Source organism: Balaenoptera ricei, chromosome X (genome assembly GCF_028023285.1).
Source record: "Balaenoptera ricei isolate mBalRic1 chromosome X, mBalRic1.hap2, whole genome shotgun sequence".
In the NCBI taxonomy this organism is placed as follows: Eukaryota; Metazoa; Chordata; class Mammalia; order Artiodactyla; family Balaenopteridae; genus Balaenoptera; species Balaenoptera ricei.
In genome coordinates this window covers 10,217,883-10,240,297 of record NC_082660.1, presented here as the reverse complement: position 1 = coordinate 10,240,297, position 22,415 = coordinate 10,217,883, and the positions used below count along the sequence as shown (strand labels likewise).

Genomic DNA, 22,415 nt, shown 5'->3' with positions numbered 1-22,415 from the left:
TTCCCATTACGGGAAGCTACAACCTCTACTGACATCTGCTTAGCAAGTGGTCACACACGCAAGATGCTAGCAGTGTAGCCAGTACCTGAATCTTGGAGCAGTGCTTCATTTTGTCCTCTTGGGGAATAGTGTTTGTCACAACAACAGCCTCAAAGGCGGCATTATTTATTCTGGAAATAGCTGGCCCAGAGAAGATCCCATGGGTAAGGATAGCATAAACTTTGGTGGCTCCGGCCGAGAGTAGCCTATAAAATAAAAGAGAAAAAAATTAAGTGCACACAAATATTCTTGAACTATTCTCCCCTTAGTGTGAATTTAAAAGCAACAGTGTGTTCCATAAAGGAAAACAGGAAACCAATTTCACTCACATTTATCAGTCTAAAACAGGATCTTTTAAGGTCTGTGCTGGCCAAACACTTTACATTCCCTTAAATCGGGGATTATCAGCCTTGACGTCGGGCCCGGATAATTCTTTGCTGTGCAGCACATCCCTGGCCTCTACCCAACAGCAACGCCCCCCCCCTCAGTTGTCACAACCAAAACTGTCTCCAGATATTGTCAAATGTCACCCAGGGAACAAAACTGCCCAGGTTTAAAAGAGTAAAGCCAAAATGTCACCATGTTGCCGTACAATCAGTACACAAAACTGAGGTATTATACCCTCTTTGTTCCGTTCTGTCTCTGAAACCTGCTGTGCATTCTACCCTCCCGGCGCATCTCAAGTCAGACGGGCCACAGTCCACGCGTTCTGCAGCCGTGCACGGCTGGGGGGGCGGCTCCCACGCGGGGCAGCGCAGCTCCAAGTCCCTGGAAGCCAACGGCTGAGAAGGCTGGAGCGAAGGCGAGCCAAGGAAGCGAGGGCCTGAAGAGGCCGAAAGACTGTCTTTTTCCTCCTGTGCTCAGTTTCAGGAGAAGCACCTTCTCTGAACTTTTTTAAAAACACACTGAAAGTTCAACCTTGAAAATGAAAACCAGGCCATGAAGGGCCACAGTTTTTTCCCTACCGAGAAAAAAAAAAAATAGGCCTAGAATTGACTTTGGTCTGAAAAACTACTACTAAGCTATCAGTAATAATTAGGAAAAGTGAGCCTAGTTTTTAACAGCTGACATTCTTCCTTTCTTAATGAGATGCCCCACCCCTCTCCTCAGTGGTCCCAAAGCACGCGCATACTTGTCCGCAGCGTGGCAGATGGTGCCACATGTGTCGGCCATGTCATCCACAAGGATGGCCACGCGGTCCTTCACGTCGCCCACCAGCACCATCCGGTCCACTTCATTGGCCTTCTTCCTCTCCTTGTGAATCAAGGCAAATTCCACATTCAACCTGTCTGCGATTGACGTGACCCTGCTCAAAGACACAGACAGTCACAGACTCAGAGAACAAGCTTATGGTTACCAGGGGGGAAGGCGGCGGGGAGGATAGATTGGGAGTTGGGGATTGACATGTCCACACTGCTATATTTAAAATAGATAACCAACAAGGACCTACTGTATAGCACAGGGAACTCTGTTCAATATTATGTAACAACCTAGATGGGAGAAGAATTTGAAAAAGAATAGATACACATGTATATGTATAACTGAATCACTTTGCTGTACACCTGAAACTAACACAACATTGTTAACCAACTATACTCCAATATAAAATAAAAAGTTAAAAAATATATATAGGGAAAAAAATTAGACTAATTCTGAAAACGTATTCCCAGAATATTAAAAAACTCTAGATTCATTAAAAAAAAAAAAAAAAAAAGACACAGACAGATACATCAAACACTGCCAATACAAAAAAAATTGTGTTCTTCATAGCTGTATTTTAGGACTGTCGTGACCAGCCATACTCAAGATAATGCAAGAATCAGGCCTCCCTTGCAAAGCCAGGCCTGGTCTGGGATATGTATTAAGCAACCCAAGGGGAGAAACATGCTAGGATGTGGCCTTGCGTTTGTGGCAGCTGGGGAAGAAAGCCAGGGCGCCTTGACCATGGGCTAAAACTCCTGGCTAAGAAGCTGACACTCAACAGGTTAGTGTTCGTGGGTACCTTTTAAAGTCAGGGGCACAACTAAAAGCAAGTTATTTAGAAACTACTAACTGCTCGGTGTAGGGAGCGGCCAGCGGGGACAAAGTCCTGGTGAGCGTAGCCATGTAATCTGTACGCTTAGGACAAGGGGCTTCACTGGACTCGAGGCCTCCAGAGATGGTAATCACAGACCAGGCCTCTGTGCAACTAGGGCAAATGCTCAAAAGTCATCAGCTCTGAAAGGCCTGAACTGGCAAAAGGAGGAGAAAGTGGCAGGCCAGGCTTGCTGGTGAGCCCGGAACATTCTAGATTTTTCCTGTGAAGAATAGATTTCAATGATGAAACTTAGCGCAAAATAACTCCATAGACATAAGGTGACATGAAGATTTTCCTGTTTCACTTTTTGAAATGACGGTCACTCATGATGCAATTCAGCTGAAAAACTTTTTATTGAGGAACCAAAACATACACACTTACACACCCTAATTTAGTATGCAGTGCCTGGAGGATACAACCTCTGGACGCTTTTTAAGTCCTGGTCCCATTCACTGCGTCCTCCTCAGCTGGCAACCAAGAGTGGCGTCCCATGGGTGCTCTGATCAAGCCGAGTGTGGCCAAGTCGCTGCGAGGAACCCACTTTCTGGGGCCAAGAGGGCAGCATGAAGGGGACTGTGTACCACAGGTTACCCCTGCTTGTTTCTGAGAACATTCAACAACCAGTATTTTTTTAAATTGTGGCATATATATATATATATATATATATATATATATATATATATATAATATATATATATATATATATATATATATATATATATATATAGAATTTGAATGCTGACCAAAATTTTGCCCCATAATCGCCCTAAAACATGTACTACTATCTATATGCCAATTCATAAAAGATAAGCCATTTAAACTCCCATTAAGGAAAGCTAGTTTCTCAGAACACAACACAGGTTTTCCCAAGAAAAGACTCTTGAACACCTTATGTATGTGCGTATATATTAAAATTTTGTTTATTTGTAAGGACCAGGAAGATCTCGGTACGGTGGGGAAGCGCCACCATTTGGGGCTGAAGTTCTGAAGCAACTCAAGTCCAAGCATAACCTGCGTTCTGCCATGTGATCCGCTCTCCTAAGCCTGTGCACAAACACACCAGCAGGGGGCGCAGAGGCCTGCGTGGGAAAGAAGCTGAGCTATGCGGTTTTGGGGGGTGGGGACAGGCGTGGAACATGAGTGGGGGAGCTCCAGCCACTTCAGGTACCCAATGGTAACATCAGAAGCAGAGAATAAAGGAAAATATCCCTGTAAAAAGCCCCCTGGGTTGCGAGAACATTCCTATTTCTCCGCAGGTTCCAACTCTTCTTTTCCTGGTGTATAACTTAGACTTAATACCTATTCCTAACATACGATGTTGAGACAGTGCATCATACAGAAATCTTGGGTGGAAAAAGCTAGGACAAAAATAATACATAGTTTGATTTCCATTTCTTCTGGATACACTATTATATTCTCTTTAAAAGAAAAGCGAAAAAAGTCAAATCTGAATTATTGCGTTTCACCAACTTCCCAGACGAGTTTTACGTTAATATTGACTATCTCAACAGGGGTGTGTTTCCTAAGGTTTATTTTTTTCTACCCACAAGTGACCTCTTGTGGCGATATTAAGTTTTGTGGAGATACTAAGTTGTACCTGGAACAAATCAAGCCTCAAAGTTTTTTCTACGACAGCAAGTTCCAATTTGTCAGATAGATATCTATTTTTCTTGGTGAAATACGACTTCTTGCATCAAACAAAGAAGCCACAGATAACGTCAACTGTATGTATCATGCGTTACCTGCGAGGCTATTTTGTCGTTTGGGGAACAGCTTACTCCAGGATATGAGGATGACAAGGATGTGTAGCAAAAACTGGGGAGGAATGGAGGTGACAACAAATCTGAAACGCACGCCCCTAAAAAGCTTGCCTTTCCCGGCAGAGAGGGGGCAGGGGCGATCGCAGCGGAACTACTCTGAAGGAGATCTGAACAAAAACAGCATCTTGCTGCTGGCCATTTCCTCTGGCTAGCTGACTGCATTTTTTTCAGCAGGAGTTGGCAAGTAGATGGGGGAACCTGGTGTGTAATAAAAGATGGTATTTCAAATCAGTGTGAGAAAAATTGATTATTGAATAGTTTTGGGGACAATTCAGATAGCTGGGGACAGGGGGAGTTGGATTCTTAATTCACTCTTTATTCCAAAACAGATTTCAGATGGAAGAAAAATCAAAACATTAAAAAGGAAAAAAGCAACCCTTAAAACATAGGAAATCATGGGAGAAGAAAAATGTTAAGGGTGATCCTTCATAAACCCAGAAGCCATAATGTGAAACAGAGATAAATGGGAGTACATAAGAATGTTTTAAAAGTCTTGCAGAGAAGAAAAATACAAAAAGGGAAGAAGTGAAAAACTTGGGGACTTATTTGCTACACACGAGAAGCAAAGATGTCACTTCCTGCCTGCACAGAACTCCTAACAAGCCAGAGGAAGAGGCCTCCAGCTGACAGAACATGCAAAAGGTATGAACAAAATATAAACGTGCTAGAAGGAGCGCTCAACCTTACGCACGCAACTGGAATTTACAGGAGGAGATGCCACGTATCACCCAGCCGATCTGTAAAGTAAAAGAAGTCCGATCATCTGCTGTGTAAGCAAGCCTGTGTACAAAGTCACTGGCATCCATACTTGGGAATGTCAACTGGTCTATCTTCTTTTTTTTTAGTTGAAGTATAGTTGATTTACAATGTTGTGTTAGCTTCTGGTGTACAGCAAAGTGATTCAGTTATACATATATATATATTTATATACTCTTTTTCCGATTCTTTTCCATTATGGTTTGTTACAAGATACTGAATATAGTTTCCTCTGCTATACAGTAGATCCTTGTTGCTTATCTATTTTATATATAGTAGTTTTATCTGCTAATCCCAATGGTCTATCTTCTTTCAAAGACCAAATTTTGACCCTGTGCATCAAAACCTAAATAGCTCATGCCCCTGGACTTGGCAACAGCAGTTCTAAGAACGCATCCTACTTGTACAAGTATATGAAATGTGAAAGTGAGTGTCGTGCTGCAGGAATGTGCCTAAGAACATAAACAACAGCACCTACTAAAGAGGAACGAGAGACTGGTTAAAGGAATCACTACATCCGCACCCAAGGGACTATCACCCAGCTGCGAAAACCAAGAAAGCAGACCTACTGCACAGCTGCGGAACTGTTGCTAAGGCGGAACACGCTTTTAAAAAAACACAGCAAAGAAGTATGTGCAGCATATTGTCATCTGTGTGAAATAAAAAGGGGGGTATATGTTTGAAAAGCATAATTCTGACTTTGGGAAGAATAGGGGCCCCTCAAGAAGAAAATGGGAGACATCACCCTATATATAAAAAATAGGGTTGGGATGGGAAAAGACAAGGCCACACAAGTTTGTGGAATCTATTATTCTTTTGGCCTGTTAGCAATCAAACTAAGTTGTTCTGGTCAAAAAAAGAAATATGCCTGACACGAAAGCCACTTATTTTATGATCCATCCATATGAACCGCCCAGGGAGACAATTCCCTAGACACAGTGGAGATGAGTGGTGGCCACGGGCTGGAGGGAGAGGGAGTGGGGAGTGACTGCAAATGTCCTGGAATTAGACAGTGGTGACAGGTGCCTAACTCTGAATACACAAAAACCGCTGACCTGCGCACCTTAAACGGATGAATTGGAGGTATGTGACTTACATCTCAATAAAGCTGTTACTAAAAACAAGTTACATCTCATGCTCTCAACCCACGTGTTCCCCTCTAACCTTCGAGCAGGCCAGTGCATTCGCCTGCAGATTTCACTGTGTGACTTCAGTAAGTTTCTAGGTAACTGCAAGCATTTCCAAGAGAAATTACTCCAAAATGTTGCTCACATTCCCCTGTCGTCTTAAGCAGACAACACTCGGGGCTGCTTGCACCCGAAGGGGAGCTTTTAAGTTCGATTCTAGGTCCTTAGCTTGGCCATGGAGGGGATGAGGGATGGGCATTTGCATTTTAAAGATGTCCCCAAGCTTGATGGTCACCGCTCTCTTGTGGCAGGTTTTTAGCGTGCACAGACTTACGAGCTTCCTTGCTTTCTCTCAGGACTGGTGGACGGAGCTCTCTTTCACCTCTCCCTCCCTGACAGAGGCCCCTGCCCGGGGAATTAAAACTCCATTCCGCTCTTTCCCCCCCCCACAGAGAGCATCCATTCCGCTCTTTCCCCCCCCACAGAGAGCAGCTGCGCAGTTCTACAAGGTGACTCTGACTCACTGAGGCGCGGCGCACAGTAAAGCACTCTGCATCGGCGTTCCATCATCTTCACCCCGATCCTCAATGTCTGTACTGATTGCTCTTTAATTCCCTGAGTCTCTGCAAAGCCCCCTGGATTTGCTGCTCAGTACCGTTAGTTATGCCATTCACTGCACCTGCGCTCTGATACTTTTAGTGCCATGTCAATTTCGGTCCAACATCCTCCTTTTACAGCCTAGCAACTATCCTGTGAGCCCACGGGGCTGGCTGCCCGCCGCCCTGTTATCTGCAGGCGCTGTGGCTCTCTGTGGGCTGAGCCCCCTCGGCTTCCTAACTGGGATCGTCAGGCACAATGAGGTGGTCTTCAGCGGGGAGTGCTTACTGAACAGCTGGGCTTGTGGAATTCTCCCTCGGCCGTGCCTCTGTGGCCTGGGGTCAATTTTCCCAGCATCGGGAAAGACTGGCTTTCCTCCCCAGGTTGCAAGGAGGGGTCTCCCTGCCATCTCCCTTCTCTCTGGAGGCCCCCATGAGGGCATGAGCCTCTCCCAAGCCACCCGCCTCTTCTTGGATCTGACACCCATACCCCAGGCCACCCCGAGCGTGGCTGTCAGCCTTCTTTATTTCTTGGCCACAGACATCTCCCTTTCTTTCTGGCTGCTCTGTGGACACGGATTTAAAAATTTTTCTATTTTGGCTTCCATTTCTAAGTGTTTGTAGTAAGAAGAACTAGCTTGGTCAATCGTGTTGTTAAGTAAAAGCCTTATTTTCCAATTAGGCTCACTGCTTTTATAATCAGAAATGAAAACTTAAAAAACTCAAAACATTCTTTGCTAAAACCAAATGTCTGTGTGTATTTTTTTTTTCTTTCATGAGTGTTGAAATGTTAAAGATGACAGCTCTCTGCTCTGGAGGTGAAGCCTGTTGGCTACTTACTTGCTCATTTGCAAAATAAACTGTTCAGTACTTTAAGACATGCTTCCTCATCTAACACATACGGAAAGGAAAAAGCAGTCGGCAAACACACAAATCGAAATCCGCCTTGTGCCGCCTGGGCCTGTGCAGTACCTTTTGGCGCCCCCGGCGTCAGGTGAAACAATGATGCAGTTTCTCCACTCGGTGATGTTCTCCCGAATCCACTGCAGGACCGCGGGCTCCGCGTACAAGTTATCCACAGGGATATCAAAGAACCCCTAAGGGGAGAAGCGGGTGTCACGTTATCACGGGGTTTTTAAAAAGATCTTCTCTTTCATGAAATAAAACTTGAATTTTTTATTCAAAAGAAGCCTTTTCAACTGACTCCCCTTTTTTTCTTTTTTTTTTAATTTCTTTTTTTTAAATTGAAGTATAGTTGACTGACAAGGTTGTGTTACTTTCAGGTGTCCAGCAAAGTGATTCAGTTATTTATATATATATATATATATATATATATATATATATATATATATATATATATATATATATATATATGTATTCTTTTTCAGATTCTTTTCCATTATACGAGATACTGAATATAGTTCCCTGTGCTATACAGTAGGCCCTTGTTGTTTACCTATTTTATATACAGTAGTGTGTATCTGTTCATCCCAAGCTCCTAATTTATCCCCCCCCCCCCCACCTTTCCCCTTTGGTAACCGTTTTTCTATGTCTGTGCAGACTCCCTTTTCTTAATTCAAACAGAATTAAATCAAAAGACAGATAAGTTCCAGAAGCAGATTTCAGTTCAATACGGGGACATGGTCCGTTATCTTATGATCAGCTCTATCCTAAGGAATAGGAGAATGGTTTTGTAGATCAGTGGGTGAGAGGTTTGCTGTTTCTTAAACACCTTATTATAAGCCAAATAAGTCAACATTCACTATATCACAGAGTATGCATAGTGTAATTTGGCCTGTTTACCAGATTACGGAACTAAGTTATGAAGAGTTTTAAAAAACCTACATTATGACTCTCCCATTCTAATTATTTTCCAGAAGTTGAGATGGAATTATAGTTTACTACCAAGAAGCCATTCCTGCTCCTCCAAAAGTGAGTAGAGGGAAGGTGGTGCTGGAGACAGGCGATATCAACATTAAATATATTTCTAAGTTCAGTAAAAAAGATGAAAATCCAAGAGTTGCCATATACAAACTTAAAAACACACGTCGTGTTACCTCCTTCAAAAATTATTTAACTAACAGGGTGTTAGGATTTAACCACTTGCACTAAGCCCCCACCATAACCAAGGACAACAAAGAAAATGCTGGAACCTGGATCTGAGAGGCATGCAGGTCCATGGTGATGATGTGATCCGCCCCAGCGACCGAGAGCATATTGGCCACAAGTTTCGCCGAAATCGGAGCACGACTCTAAAATATAAAGGCACGGATTTTATAACAGGGGAGAGATGGAGACCTCCAGATTTCTCCCACTAAGATTTATAGAAGAAAGAGGAATCACAGATGCTTTATTACACATGAAGAAAATTAACTTAATAATTCAAAATTAATACTTCAATAATTTAAACTTAGTAATTTAAATGATTTCATCATTAATAAAGAAAGTTATAGGTTATAATAGCAAAAGATACTCATCCCGTTTTATTCACCAAATATTAATTATTTACATCTACTACTGTGAGACAGTGTGCCTGACACTGGGTATAGAAAACAAATATCAAAGAAGCAAATAATTAATCATAAATACGTGTAATATCACAATTTATATAATTCCAATTGTGACAACTGTGCAGAATAACAGGTCCCGGGAGAGAGACAGACAGACAGACAAGAGCATGAGGGACACCAAGTTAAAAGACACTGGTTGTCAGAGGCCCCTCTGAGGAAAGTGCTTTTTAAGGCGAGGCCAGCAGAAGCAGAAACCAGTGTTGCAGCAAGAGCAGCCCATGTGACGGCATGGAGGCCGAGAGATCACATCCAGGGACGGAACGAATCCTAGCGTCGCTACAGGCAGTGGTCCAGGACAGAGTGTGAGGGGATGCCGGGAGAGAGGCAGGGGCGCATCCTGCAGAGCCCTGAAGGCCAAGGCCAGCCCTTAAAGACGAGTTTCTGCACTACAGCTGGGAGCGAAGGCTGTTACAAATTCGACAAAAACCAGATCCAAGAAAGAACACCTTAAGGCGATGGATAATTTGATATTCAGAGAAACGGACGCAGCGTGATGCTGTATCCTCTCTGAAGGTACCCAACTTCTCCATAGCTTTAGGGTCCACACCATAAATGACAGACAGTAACTCTGTCCACGTCAAAACAACCCAAGGGACTATACAGGCGTGAGGAGACCTAGGGAGAGAGTTCAGCATTCTGCTGTGAACAGTGTTATTCCTATACAGCACAGAAAAGGAAATGTAAGCTTAACAGAAGATTTCATTCAAACTCACAATGTCACATGTCAATTATATCTCAAAGCTGAAAACAAAAAAGATTTCATTCAAAATAGTAACAAATGATCTCTGTTAAATACACAGACACACACACACACACACACACACAGAGTATATTCATGTAAAAACACACAGGAATTATATCACAATGTGAACAGATTATTTTTATTTTCTCTAATAACACCATTCTTTTATAAAAAAGAAACCTATTACTTGATGATAATACACACACACACACACACACATTTTTTTCACACACAAAGAATGAGAGGAAACAGCCCAAATGTTACCAGTAGATGTTTCTAGAAAGTGAGATTATGGGGAAACAGTTTTCTAATTTTTTAAAAATTGTTCAACCTGCTCAACTACGTCACGTTTTCATCGTGTTAGCTCCCCTGCTCTGGTCCACATTGCCTTTGGGATAAAAAGCCCTCCCGCCTGTGCGGCTCTAGCTACTGAGACCTGGTCTGCCCCACCCCCATCCCTGTGCCTCCAGGAGGGGTCCTCCCCGCAGTGGGGACTGGGCCCGCTCTCTCCCTCTTCCGGACAACACTCTAAGCCTTGCCATCTACACCTGCACACCCACCTTACCCTTATTCCACCCGCATCTCTGCAGACCTGATGTGTTTGATCCTCCAGATCTGGTTCCAATCTCCAAACTTTAAGGTACTCCGAGAAATCTCGAGAGAAATGATCTATCCCTTCTAAAGGGACACAGCATTTGGTCCCCACCATATGGGACCACCTTATGCCGCCTGCTTAAAGACTGACATCAGAAGATATTTTACATAGGATGCATAATTCACAACTAGACTATGCGTCCCTCAAAGGCAAAGAATTGGTTTTGGAGATTTCCACATCACCTGCAGTCCCAGCTCTGTACCTTGCATACGACAGTTCTTCGATAAATATTTAATAACAGGATCTCTGTAACACCAAGTTTCCGAGGCTTAGTCACTCACCTCACTAACTGTGAGAATTATTTAGCCTAACAAAATTCCAAGATAACTGAAAGAACAAATCGATAGCTGGGAATCTGACTCACAATGCTCATCAATTTGGGGCTCCTCCTCTAAGTTGATAACCTACAAAAAGAGTCCTCCGCTCTCCATGGCGTCCTCTCCATGGCGTTGAGCATTTCTTACTTCTGAGAGCCAAAGCACAGAGGTAATTTTTTTTTTTTAAATAAATGTATTTAGTTACTTAGTTTTGGCTGTGTTGGGTCTTCGTTGCTGCACGCGGGTTTTCTCTAGTTGCGGCGAGCGGGGGCTACTCTTCATTGTGGTGCGCGGGCTACTCATTGCAGTGGCTTCTCTTGTTGCGGAGCACGGGCTCTAGGCGCGTGGGCTTCAGTAGTTATGGCGCACGGGCTTCAGTAGTTGTGGCGCACGGGCTTAGTTGCTCTGTGGCATGTGGGATCTTCCTGGACCAGGGCTCGAACCCGTGTCCCCTGCATTGGCAGGCGGGTTCTTAACCACTGTGCCACCAGGGAAGTCCCAGGGGTAATTTTTAAATTCATACTTTCTGATCTTCTTCTTCAAACTCTGTTTTCAAATTTGGATTTTGGACCGTCTTTCGCAATTTGCCTCAACCCCCAACTGCATCTTGCAGGAAAAATGATTCACAAGTTTCAACTGACTTTAGAGCCAAGACAGAGAAAAATTTGTATGACATTTCAACAAAGGTAGTCAAGGTACAGCAACCGAAGATAAAACGTTCGACTCCTCTAATGAAAAATGGATAAAGGTCAAATATTTTGTGAGCCAGACCAACCTGGACAAAGTCTCTCCAGAGAGCCCAGATTTTATTTAACGTATCGGCTGCTGCCCTGCTAAAAAGCGTAAACTTCGCAGGCTTTAAAAATTGACAAGACTGTAGAAATTTGTGTCAGCACAACTGTCCTCAAATTTTCCAGTTAAGAAATCAAAAGAAACTATTTGATCACTGAAAATAGAACATAACCTTGAAAATTTGGGGGAAAAAAAAAAAAAAAGCTCCAAGTCTTCTACCCCCTCAAAAGTAATTATTTCCAGCTGTGCCCACATCATACGATTCTTAGCAGGGAAGGAAACTAGCAATTATTGAGCACCCACTATAGCAGAGGTCAGGGGACTGGTGCCCATGGGCCAAGACAGCCCATGCTCTGTTTCTTCACAACCTGTGAGCTAAGAATGGTTTTTAGGTTTTAAAGTGGTTGAAAACCAATCAAAAGCAATATTTTGTGACATTTGAAAAGTATGTGAAATTCATATTTCAATGTCCATAAATAAAGTTTTATTGGAACACAGCCATACTCCTTCGCTTACATATTAAATATGGCTGTTTTCACACCAAATGGTGAAGTGGAGCAATTTCAACAGAGTCCCAGTGGTACACAAAGCCTCAACAATCTGACACCTGGTTCTTTTGGGAAAGTCTGCCCACTTGTGTGCCAAGCACTTTATAAATAGTACCAAATACCATCCTTAACTTCCAGAGGAGGAAACTAAAGACACAACAGAACAAGAGTAAATAATGGCACTAAAGGTCAAACCCAAGTCCACCTGACTCCAAAGTCTTACCCCAGAACTCAGACCACCCTGCACCACACTTTTTACAATGAATACTATATTGTTATCTTTCTTCCATGTTAGTATTACATTGTGCTGATGTGTCATCATGAAACCTTTCCTTCACTGTCAGAACTTGCCCCTGGTTTCTTGCACATACAAATAAGAGCAAAAATAAAATTTGACAGATGTGCAGCACTTGCTTAAAAACAAGCAGTGAGGTTAAAAATAATGAAACGAGCTTTGAATCTGGTTAAAAGGCTCTAGCTTTTTCTGCGCTTCTTTGCAGGTAACTCTAAATAGATCGACTGCACAGAATTCCATTGTGTCTTAGACGCCATAGACAGTACAGTCCTATGGGAAGGAAAGGACAAGTCTGTGGGGCTCCCCAGGGCTCCTCCAGTGGCTCAGGAGGAGAATTTCTTTCTGAGCCCGTAGAACAAGTGTGGCCGACGACTTCCCATCACATGCAAACACTACGTGGCCTTTAGCCTACCTAAGTGAAGCCAAAAGCGGGGAGAAGTGTTTTCCCCCATCACCCTGGGTCTCCTCATCACTCACCCTGGCTGGTATATGAATTACATATAGGCTCAGGCCATTTCTCTTAAGTGCTTACTAAATCCTTTGTTACCCTCACTTCAAAAGTTTCCTGATACAAAGCCAGCCCAGTTGGTCTAAGTAAAGAAATGAATAGTTAGAAAAGTTATTAGCAGCAATTTAAAAAGTCCAAAAGCACACCTCAAATAACAGACAAAATTAAAGATTTCCCTTTCGACCAGCATGGTGAGAGAAACAGTCTCTCTCCTTACTGCAACAAGAGTCAGCTTGACTAGAGATAGGTCAGAAATGATAGTGCCAGAACAATCGACATGTCCTGGCTGTCTCCAAGGTCAGTCCCAAAGGGCCAGGCTATACAAAGGGTGGTCAAGAGTCAGACTCACCTGGGACGGTTGGGTGAACACTTGTTTCCTGGCATCATTATTCACAGAATCCCCTTTCATCTCTCAAGTAGCCTGACTTAGATGATAAATGATGTAATAATGACACTATCTCAGAGCTTGAACTGTCCCTAAATACCCACTTATTCACACATCAGTGACCTGTCAAGGCCCCCTGGAGTGGGCTGAATGGTGGCCCCAAAGATCTCAGGTCCTAACCCCTGGAGCCTGTGTGACTGTTACTTTATTTGGAAAGAGGCCCTTGCAGATGTGGTTTTACTAAGGATTCTGAGATGGGGAGATTATCCCAGAGGGCCCTGGATGCTACTGTATGTATCCTTAAAGAGGGAGATCCGACAGAGGCAAGAGAAGCCCACGTGAAGATGGAAGCGGAGGTCAGAGGGATACGGCCTCAAGCCAAGCAACGTGGCAGCTGCCAGCAGCTGGAAGAGGCCAGGAAGGATCCTTCCTTAGAGCCTCCAGACGAAGCATGGCCCTGCCGCACCTTGATTTTCAACTTCTGGCCTCCACAACTATGAGAGAATCCATTTCTGTTGTTTGAAGCCACCCAGTTTATAGTAGTTTACTACAGCAGCAATCGGAAACTAACAGAGGCCTCTGTGATTCCTTTTCTGCTATCAGCTTTCTCCAACAATAAGGCGCACCATTTCTGAACTCCAGATTCCCTCTGCTGCTACTGGCGCCGTCTCTCAACTGCTATCATGGCCTTGCTTCTGTGTTGCTGACGGTGACCAGCTTATCTCTTCCGTCAGCGGTTAAGTTCAGAAAGTCGTGGAACTGTCTGATCGGGGTAAAAACGAAAAGCAGCTACCATGTCGTTTCCAAGAAACACACTTACAGCAAAGTGACTAAGGAACAGTGAAAGGAAGGAAAGAAACTGGTACTCAAAATGGCCCCCAAAAGAAAACCCATCTCAATGTCCAACAATAGGAACATGGATCAAGAGACAGTTGAACAACACAGTTCCAGACAACAGTTAAGCCCACTGGGGCTTCAAGAGCTCTGGAGGGCTCTCCGTCAGCGTGGTGACAGAGGGCAATGCTGGCAAGTAGAGGCCAGAGGCCAGGAGTGCCGTCACATCCCCTGTGTGGGGGAAGGACACCAGGCATGCAGACCATGCTAGTTTCTCTATGCGACAAAGACTTCATTATGATTAAACATAAGAAGCAAAGTTTGAAAATACAATCTTGGAACAAGAGGTAACTGCCAATCAGATACTTGCAAACAAAAAATGCAGGTGTCTCAATATTTCTATCAGTTAAAAAGAAAGTTAGGGTTAAAAAAAAAAAGAAAAAAACAAAACCCAAAAAAAAAAACCCAAAAAACAAGTTAGGGTTCCAAATCGTTACACAGTGGGAAAGGGCCAAGTAATAATAAAAGGAGTAATTTACCGAAGAAGCAGCAATGTATTAAATATCTTAGTGCCAAGTGCAAAAGCTACTAGAAATAAAAGGAAAATCTGATGACAAATGACAGAATACAGAATTTACTAAACCTCCTGTTACACGGAAGAGAAATGGTAGCAGAATATGAGCTTCCCTATGACACAGACAAGAATGAAGATGCTGAACAAGCCCATGGAAACACACAAATGGGAGGAAGAGCTAAGACGACAGATTACACTGATGGGACAAACGAAGTAAATTGAAATTTAGCAGCTAAAAACACACATAAAACTTGCAAATCAAGTTTAGAATAAAAGCAGCTCCATAAATGACAAGTGGGAGGTCATATGCTTCACAGGAACAGGTGGGACCTCAGGTTTGGGCAGCTCACAAGCTAAAGCCAAGTCACAAAGTGACAGACACACACACAGCCCCTGCCAACACACACCCCAACATTTCATGGCATGTGGCAATTATCTGAAATTCACATTTCAATGTCCATAAATATATGTTTTATGGATTTATGTTATATGGAACTGAAAGGATTGCCGCGGAACCGACCATCTATTCATAAAATACAAGGCGGACAACAGCTTAAGAGTTGCTCCCCATAGAGAGTTGAATGGTATCCCCAAAACTCACGTCCACCCAGAACCTCAGACTGTGACTTCATTTGGAAATCGGGTCTTTGCAGATGTAACTAAGGTGAAGATCAAGATGAGGTCATTCTGGATTAGGGCGGGCCCTAAATCCAATAACTGTCCTTTTATAAAAGACGAAAGGACACACAGAGACACAGGAAGGCAGCCATGTGAAGACAGGCAGAGATGGAAATGATGCTACCAGAAGCCAAGGAATGCCAGGAGCCAAAAGAAACAGGAAGAGGCAAAGAAGGCTGCCCCAGAGTCTTCAGAGGGCGTGCAGCCTGCTGGCACCTTGACCTCTGACGTCTGGCCTCCAGGACTGTGAGAGAGCACATTTCTGTCATTCTAAGTAAGCCTCCCAGTTTGTGCTCATTTGTTTTCGCAGGCCCAGCAAAGTAATACGATCCCCTTTCAAGTTCCCCTCCAACTCCAACTTCTCTGATTCTTCTTGAAGGCAGAGGCCGTATCTTCTTCAGTTTTTCTAGAAACTCACAAAGCCTCCTACAGTGCTAGTGTTACAAAAAGAATAATTCAACAATATTAACTTCATTCTTCTTGCAAGGTTAAAAAGAGATAATGGTATAAATTAAACTTGGTATCTTGAGATAACTGTAGACTCATATGCAGCTGTAAGAAACAATGCTGAGATGGTGCAACCTTGCCTCAGTTTCTCACGGTACCATTTTGCAAAACTAAGGTAGGATATCACAACTGGGATCCTGACATGGATACAATCCAGTGGTCTGCTCAGGACTTCCCCCAGTGTTTTATAGTCACGTGTGTGTGTGTGTGTGTGTGTGTGTGTGTGTGTGTGTGTGTGTGTGTGTGTAGTTCTATCCACCACCACAAAGATACAGAATAATTTCATCACAAGGACTATAGTAATGTGTGTGCGTGTTTGTGTTTAGCTCTATCCCCCACCACAAAGGTACACAACAATTTCATCCACTTTCATTATATGTAAAGTATAATAATTTCATATTATAGTAATGGTATTTTCATACCTGCAAAAATACACTTTATCTGTTTCTATATGTACAAATATTAACGTGATGGCTGGTCCAAAGACAAACCTTTGGTAAAGCCAACCAGAGAAGGCATATTTACTCCATCCTGACAGTAGAGAGCAGACATTTCCCGGGGATTCAGAGGTACACAGTGAGAAAATAAATGTAGCCGTTAAGGCAGAGCAGGTTCCTCCAACAGGAGCCCCGCCCCCATACCTTGTCCTTTTTGTCTTGGCGGGCGTAGGGGAAGCACGGGATCACGGCGGTCACCCTGGAGGACGACGCGATCTTGCAGGCGTTGATCATGATGAGGAGTTCCATCAGGTTGTCGTTGATTTCTCCGCACCCACTCTGGATGATGTACACATCTTCTCCCCTCACACTTTCGCCAATCTCGACGCTAGGGGAAGGAAGATGCCACCCGTTAATAGGAAAGCATCCCTGTGACCACCCCCAGGGTTGTGATTCCCTAGGACTTGGCAGGCGGTGGTCCTCGAGGGTATGACTTCTTCCACTGAGAGGAGACAGAGCAAAATCAGCGAAGGGACAAGTCACACGGGCGAGGTCTGGGGAGACCAGGCACAAGCTTCCAAGAGTCCTTACTCTCGTGGAGTCACAGAGGACGTGTGAATTCCCCCGGCAGCGAGCTGTGACAACACACGTGAAGCACTGACTCCTGGGGAAGCTCATCAGAGACTCAGCGCCTGGGGTTTTACTGGGGGCCAGGGACTCGGTGTTAACCACGTGGTTTACGCTGTTCAACAGTGAGCTATTCCCACAGGGAATGGCGGGAAACCTCACGAAAGCTAAGCTCCCAGAAGCCAGCAAAGGGCCACCTTGCAAAGGGACCTTTTTCGTATATGAGGGGATCCCAATATGCTCTTTAGAAATTGTCTCAGGCCTGTTACATTAACTCTTTTTGGCTCAATACTGTATTTTAGTTTTTCACTTTCGTTAACGTTACACATACACATTGCTTAAAAAACTCCAATCGTTCTGTAAGGCTTAAAACAAATAAACAGCCCAGAGGCAGCCAATTTCAACTCTTGATATGGTCTTTAGATATTTACCTTCAAAGTCCCTCCCTTACGTTTGTATTGCTTCATCTGGATTTTTCATCTTAGGCATCACGTGTTGACTTCTCACTACGGAGGAGGAGGATTTACCTCTATCTCCTCCCCATCCCATCACCCGCACCCGTGTGCAGCCTTGCCATCTCATCTTGCCATCCTCCTGACATAGATCAGCATCTTCCAACTAAATGTGAGAGCTACATTTTAACTGTGTCAGTGCCATTCAGAGCTGAGTCATACAGTAAACTGAAAACCAAGTTTGTATTTCCCTTCTATGCACAACTTTTGGGGGTCTGTTTACCCTGGAGGAAATTATCCAACCTCTTCATCTACTAAGTTTTCCAAGTACTGAATACAAATGGCAGCCTCAACACTTGGCTAACAAACTAAATCCCACAATGTCAATGTCAAAGGCCTCGAGCGCGATCTCCATTCCTCGGCCTGCCCGAGTCTCTCCCTGAGCTGGCTCTCTTTCCACCTGTGCACAGCTGTCTCCTGGGATTCCCTCCACCCCTCTCCTGCCCTCGATTTCCCACTTTCTGTGCCCTTTCTGGGTGCACTTCCTTGTTTTACTGATGGGCATCCTCCAGTAGCTTCTTGAGAAAGAGCAAATGGGAGCTAAAGTCTTTGAAAATTGCCTACCAGAAAGTTTCTGTATTTCAGGTATAGGATTCTGGGGGTTCAACAAGAGAACGAGTCAGCACAACACTGGCATACATACACAATTACCTGTATCCCGTCTCTTGCAATCAGAAACCCATTATACCCAATGGTACTGTTTTATTAAAAGAGCTAATTATTTCTAAAGAAAATGTAAATACAAATGGCATTTTGAATACCATATAGCAAGCGGTCTATCTGAATCAACAGAAGCTTCTACCCAACTTTAAATAATTAGAAGACAAAAATGCCATTTTTCAAGTTGACAGGATCTGAAAATGAGTTTTGATAACAGTGGGACTTAACCCCGCACGTGCTCTGCCATGGATGGAAAGATTACAATGCCGACCTCGGGAAGAGCACGTGACAGACCGAATTCTGCATGCTCCCTCCAAACTCGAGTACTAGGGAGCTAAGTGTAATGCCTTCGTGAACATCACATCAACTGTGAGGTGAAGTCAACCTGAAAATCACAGTATCACAGAGCTCAGGGGTCAATAATCTATAGCCCGTGAGCTGAGAATGGGGTGGGCAGAATAATGGCCTCCCAAAGACGTCTATGTCCTAATCCCCAGAACCTTTGAATACATATGTTCGTTTATAGGGCAAAGGGGAAGCAAGGTGGCAGATGGAATTAAGGCTACTAGTCAGGTGACCCTAAAACAGGGAGATTACCCTCGATTATTCTAGTTGGCCCAATGTGATTACAAGGGTCCTTAAAAATGCAAGAGGGAGAGAGAAGAGGTCAGAGAAAGAGATGCGAGGACTGACGTAGGGTCAGAGACGTGCTACGTGGCTGGCCCTGAAGATGGAAGAACGGGCCAAGAGCCAAGGAAAGTAGGCAGCCCCTGAGAGCTGGGAAAGCAAGGAATGGATTCTCCCCAAGAGCCTCCAGAAAGGAACACTGACCCGTGATGGACTTCTAACCTACACAACTGTAAGATGCAACAGCAGCTGGAGCCACCATGGGTCCACGAAGCCTAAAATGTTGTCTGGCCTCTTACAGAAAAGGTTTGCCAACAACTCCTGGTGTTATGACTGTTTAATCCCCGAATTTCAGCTTCTTTAGCCTATTTTTTTCTAAGGAACCTCAATCCCCATATGACTAGCGGTCCAGGGGAAGACAGAAAATATATACAATCACCATGGCAACTTCTCCCCAAAGCTATTCCTGCTTCTACTCGTAAAGATGGTCACGACTGATCTTTACTCTAGGCCTTTTAAAAACTGTGGCCAGGCGGCAGCGTCCACTGTTCTTTACTGACCCTGAAATAAGAAGGTTGATGAGTTTACCTGAGCCAACAACGAATGGGTGTGGTAATTAAAAGACGGCCACAGACTAACGCTTTTCCCATCAAGAAGTGCAGTCTATGGCCTCTTCCCCCGGATCTGGGAGGACTCCGTGCTTGACAACACAGTGTGGCAGAAGTGACGATGCACTGACTTTGGGGCCCAGGCCTTAACAGACTGAGAGCTGCCACTTCCTGTGTTTTGGAATCCTTGTGCTTGGACCCCAGTTTCCATGCTCTAATAAGGAAGCTCCAGCAGCCCTGTGGGGAGAGGTGCTGAGCTTCCTAACCAAGCTCCCAGGCCAAAGCTAGTGCCAACTTACCAGCCATGTGAGTGAGCCAGCTTAGAAGTGGACCCTCCAGCCCCAGATGCCACCACACACGGCAGAAACAAGCCTTCCTTGCTGATCCCTGCCCAAATGCAGGTCTGAGAGTCAAATAAACAATTAGTTTCAAGCCATTAAGCTCTGGGGTGACTTGTTACACAACAGATAACCAGAACTTTGGGTCTCAGAATCCAGCTGGCTGCTCTGGGCATGTCAACTGACCAACATAACGGGTTACAATAGACTTTCAGACACCATCATCAGCGCTGTCCTAGGACATCACTGTGGCACTTCAGTGATCAACTGTAAAGCTGAAGCCAATGTCTTCCTGCAGAGCTTAAATAATTTAGAGATGAGAAGGTAAAATCATGAGGCTCTGTGTCCAATTAGATAGTGTTTTTAAAATGGGTAACGGGAGGAGTTCAGGACCAGGCGCCAAACCAGATTTCTGGTCTTGGTTCAGGGAGAGAGTCAGGAAGGGGCCCCTGAACATGAATTGTATCAATTCTCTCTTCCTTTTGCCCTTCTGCTTCTCACCTCTAGGACCACACGGTAAAAACCGGATCTCTAGTGCAGTGTCTGGTACAGGGAGTCCTCTTTATAAAAAAAAAATCAACCTCTGGGCCTAGACAGTTCATGGGAAAGAGAAAAGTCAGGAAGTTAACCTTTTATAGTCTAGATATTAAAAACGTAAAATGTAACTATATAGCAATTCCCAGACTTCATGCTGAGTGGTTTCTGACACCTCATGATTTCTAATTATTGAGTGGTAGTTATAAAATACTCAAAACCAAATAAAAATTTTTCCTTGACTTATATGACACCGCCTCCGGGAGACAAACTATCATCCCATTCTTCTGAAAGCTACTGCAACTTAATCAGGACTGCCAGATATTGTGGCATTCAAACCTGAATACACTATCCTTCTCCAGAGCCCTGGACTTCCTCTGAGACCTCTGGATAAAACTCTGCCAAGTGGAATTCTTTAGCTGAAGGACTCGTGCATTAACACCACCTGATACTCATTCACAAATGTTTCTTCACTTATATTATCATCAGGGTTGTGCAGTGGTGATTTCCCACCTGGAAGAAGGGTTTCCCGTAGCCTAACAAGCTGAAAACAACAACCTCCACCTTCTCTCTATGTAATAATAATAACCCCTCGGTATCTAAGCAATCTTTGCCCACCTCAAGGGCATCAAGCTTCTTCTCCGATGTTTTCTCCTAGAAATTTCTAGTTCTAGGTTTTACATTTAGGCCTGCGATCCATTTCAAGTTCATTTTTGAAATGGTGGGAAGTATGGATGGACTTTTTTTGGGTTTTTTTGCAGCTGCCAACAATTGTTCCAGCACCGCTTGTTGGAAATGTTGGCTGAACTGAATCTTTGCCAAAGATATCAAAATGATCGGTAACTCAAAAAAAAAAAAAAAAAAAAAGATCAGTAAGTGAGTACAGTGGAAGATATTTAAGGAGGGGGGGAGAAATGGGACCAACTTGAAATTAGTCAAGAGCTGCGTGGACTCAGGCAAGTGGAAAAAAAGGAGACGCTGGTCCAGCTTCAGAGGGGGCCACCAGCCTGACTTCACTGAACAGAGGCGACCGCTTCCTGTGGACCTGAGACATGGGCAGCAGTTACATTCAAGCCATGGCCTTGCTGCGGGACACAGCAGAGTCCCAGGACGACGAAGAAGCTGAAAAGAAAAGGTCCATCATCTCTGAAGCAGAAAAGTTAGCACAGGGGATCCCAGCACGTGAGCCCTGGAGTTCTCAGGTTCTTTAAACCCTTTGCAGGACCACAGCCTCTGGAGAACTCAGAAGTCTGCACTCTGGCAGCTCAGCACTGTCACCTGGGAGCTTTTAAAAAGCCGACCCCGCAGCCCTCGGACCGGAATCTCTGGGGCAGGGCGGGTAAGAGGCACTTTCAACGGCCCCAGGCGAATCCAGCGCGCAGCCGGGGCTGGGGACGTGGGCGGGACGTTCCCTCGCGCGCCCGTGGTTTGGGATCGGCCAGGCAGGAACGCGGACCTCGGGGCGAGCACGCCCAGGCCCGTCCCTCCCCGCGTGCCCCGCGTGCCCCGCGGTTCCCGCCAGCTGCGCCCACCTCCTCTCGTGCCCTGTGACCGCCCGGAGGTCGCTCTTCCGGGCTGGGGCCGCCCTCTTCGGCTTCTCCCGGACGCCGCGGCGGTGGCGCGGAGGCCGCGTAGTGGCCGTCCCGCCCCGGAAGGGGGAGCGTGCAGCCGCGGAGGGGGTCCCAGGTAAGCGCCGGCGCCGGCCCGGCACCGCAGCCGCGCGCCCAGCGCCCTCCCCGGCCCGGCCCCCACCTGGTCTCCTGGTTGCTGAACTTCTTGGTGACCACCTTGCCCAGCTCCAGGCCCAGCCGGTCGGCCACGCGCTGGGACAGGTCCTGGTGCGAGCTGCCGCTGAAGAGCACGATGTTGGGCATGGTCAGGCGCGGGGCTCCAAGCGGCGCGGGGCGGCGGAGGCGGCGGTAACACGGCAGCCGGCGGCGAGAGCTGGAAAGCGCGACTGGCGGACACCGGCAGGAGCGGAGCTAAGAGGAGCTGGAGGGGGCGGAGCTGGAGGGGCGGAGCTGGGAGAGGCGGAGCGGGAGGGACGGGACTGGAGGAGGAGGAGCTGGAGGCGGTGGAGCTGAGGGAGGAGGAGCTGCGGGGTGGGAAGAGTGGGAAAGCGCAGCCGCGGCTCCCGGAGGAGGAGCTGGAGGGGGCGGAGGCGCGGCAAAGCGCAGCCGCGGATCCCGGAGGCGGAGCTGGAGGGGCGGAGCTGAGGGAGGAGGAGCTGCGGGGTGGGAAGAGCGGGAAGA

At 45.4% G+C, this 22,415-nt stretch overlaps 1 protein-coding gene across 2 annotated transcripts in view; it reads right to left on the bottom strand.

Moving 5' to 3' along the window:
- The window catches only part of PRPS2 (phosphoribosyl pyrophosphate synthetase 2), a 32,138-nt gene extending 9,996 nt beyond the window's left edge, over positions 1–22,142 (bottom strand). For both annotated transcript variants that reach the window (XM_059911011.1, XM_059911010.1), the window contains exons 1-6: positions 21,916–22,142; positions 16,462–16,645; positions 8,569–8,667; positions 7,388–7,512; positions 1,172–1,345; positions 86–245 (exon numbers count right to left, since the gene is read on the bottom strand). In XM_059911011.1, coding sequence (XP_059766994.1) covers positions 86–245; positions 1,172–1,345; positions 7,388–7,512; positions 8,569–8,667; positions 16,462–16,645; positions 21,916–22,037 — 864 coding nt within the window. In that variant the 5' untranslated portion in view covers positions 22,038–22,142. The remainder of the gene's footprint in view (positions 1–85; positions 246–1,171; positions 1,346–7,387; positions 7,513–8,568; positions 8,668–16,461; positions 16,646–21,915) is intronic.
- Positions 22,143–22,415: the final 273 nt, after the last annotated feature.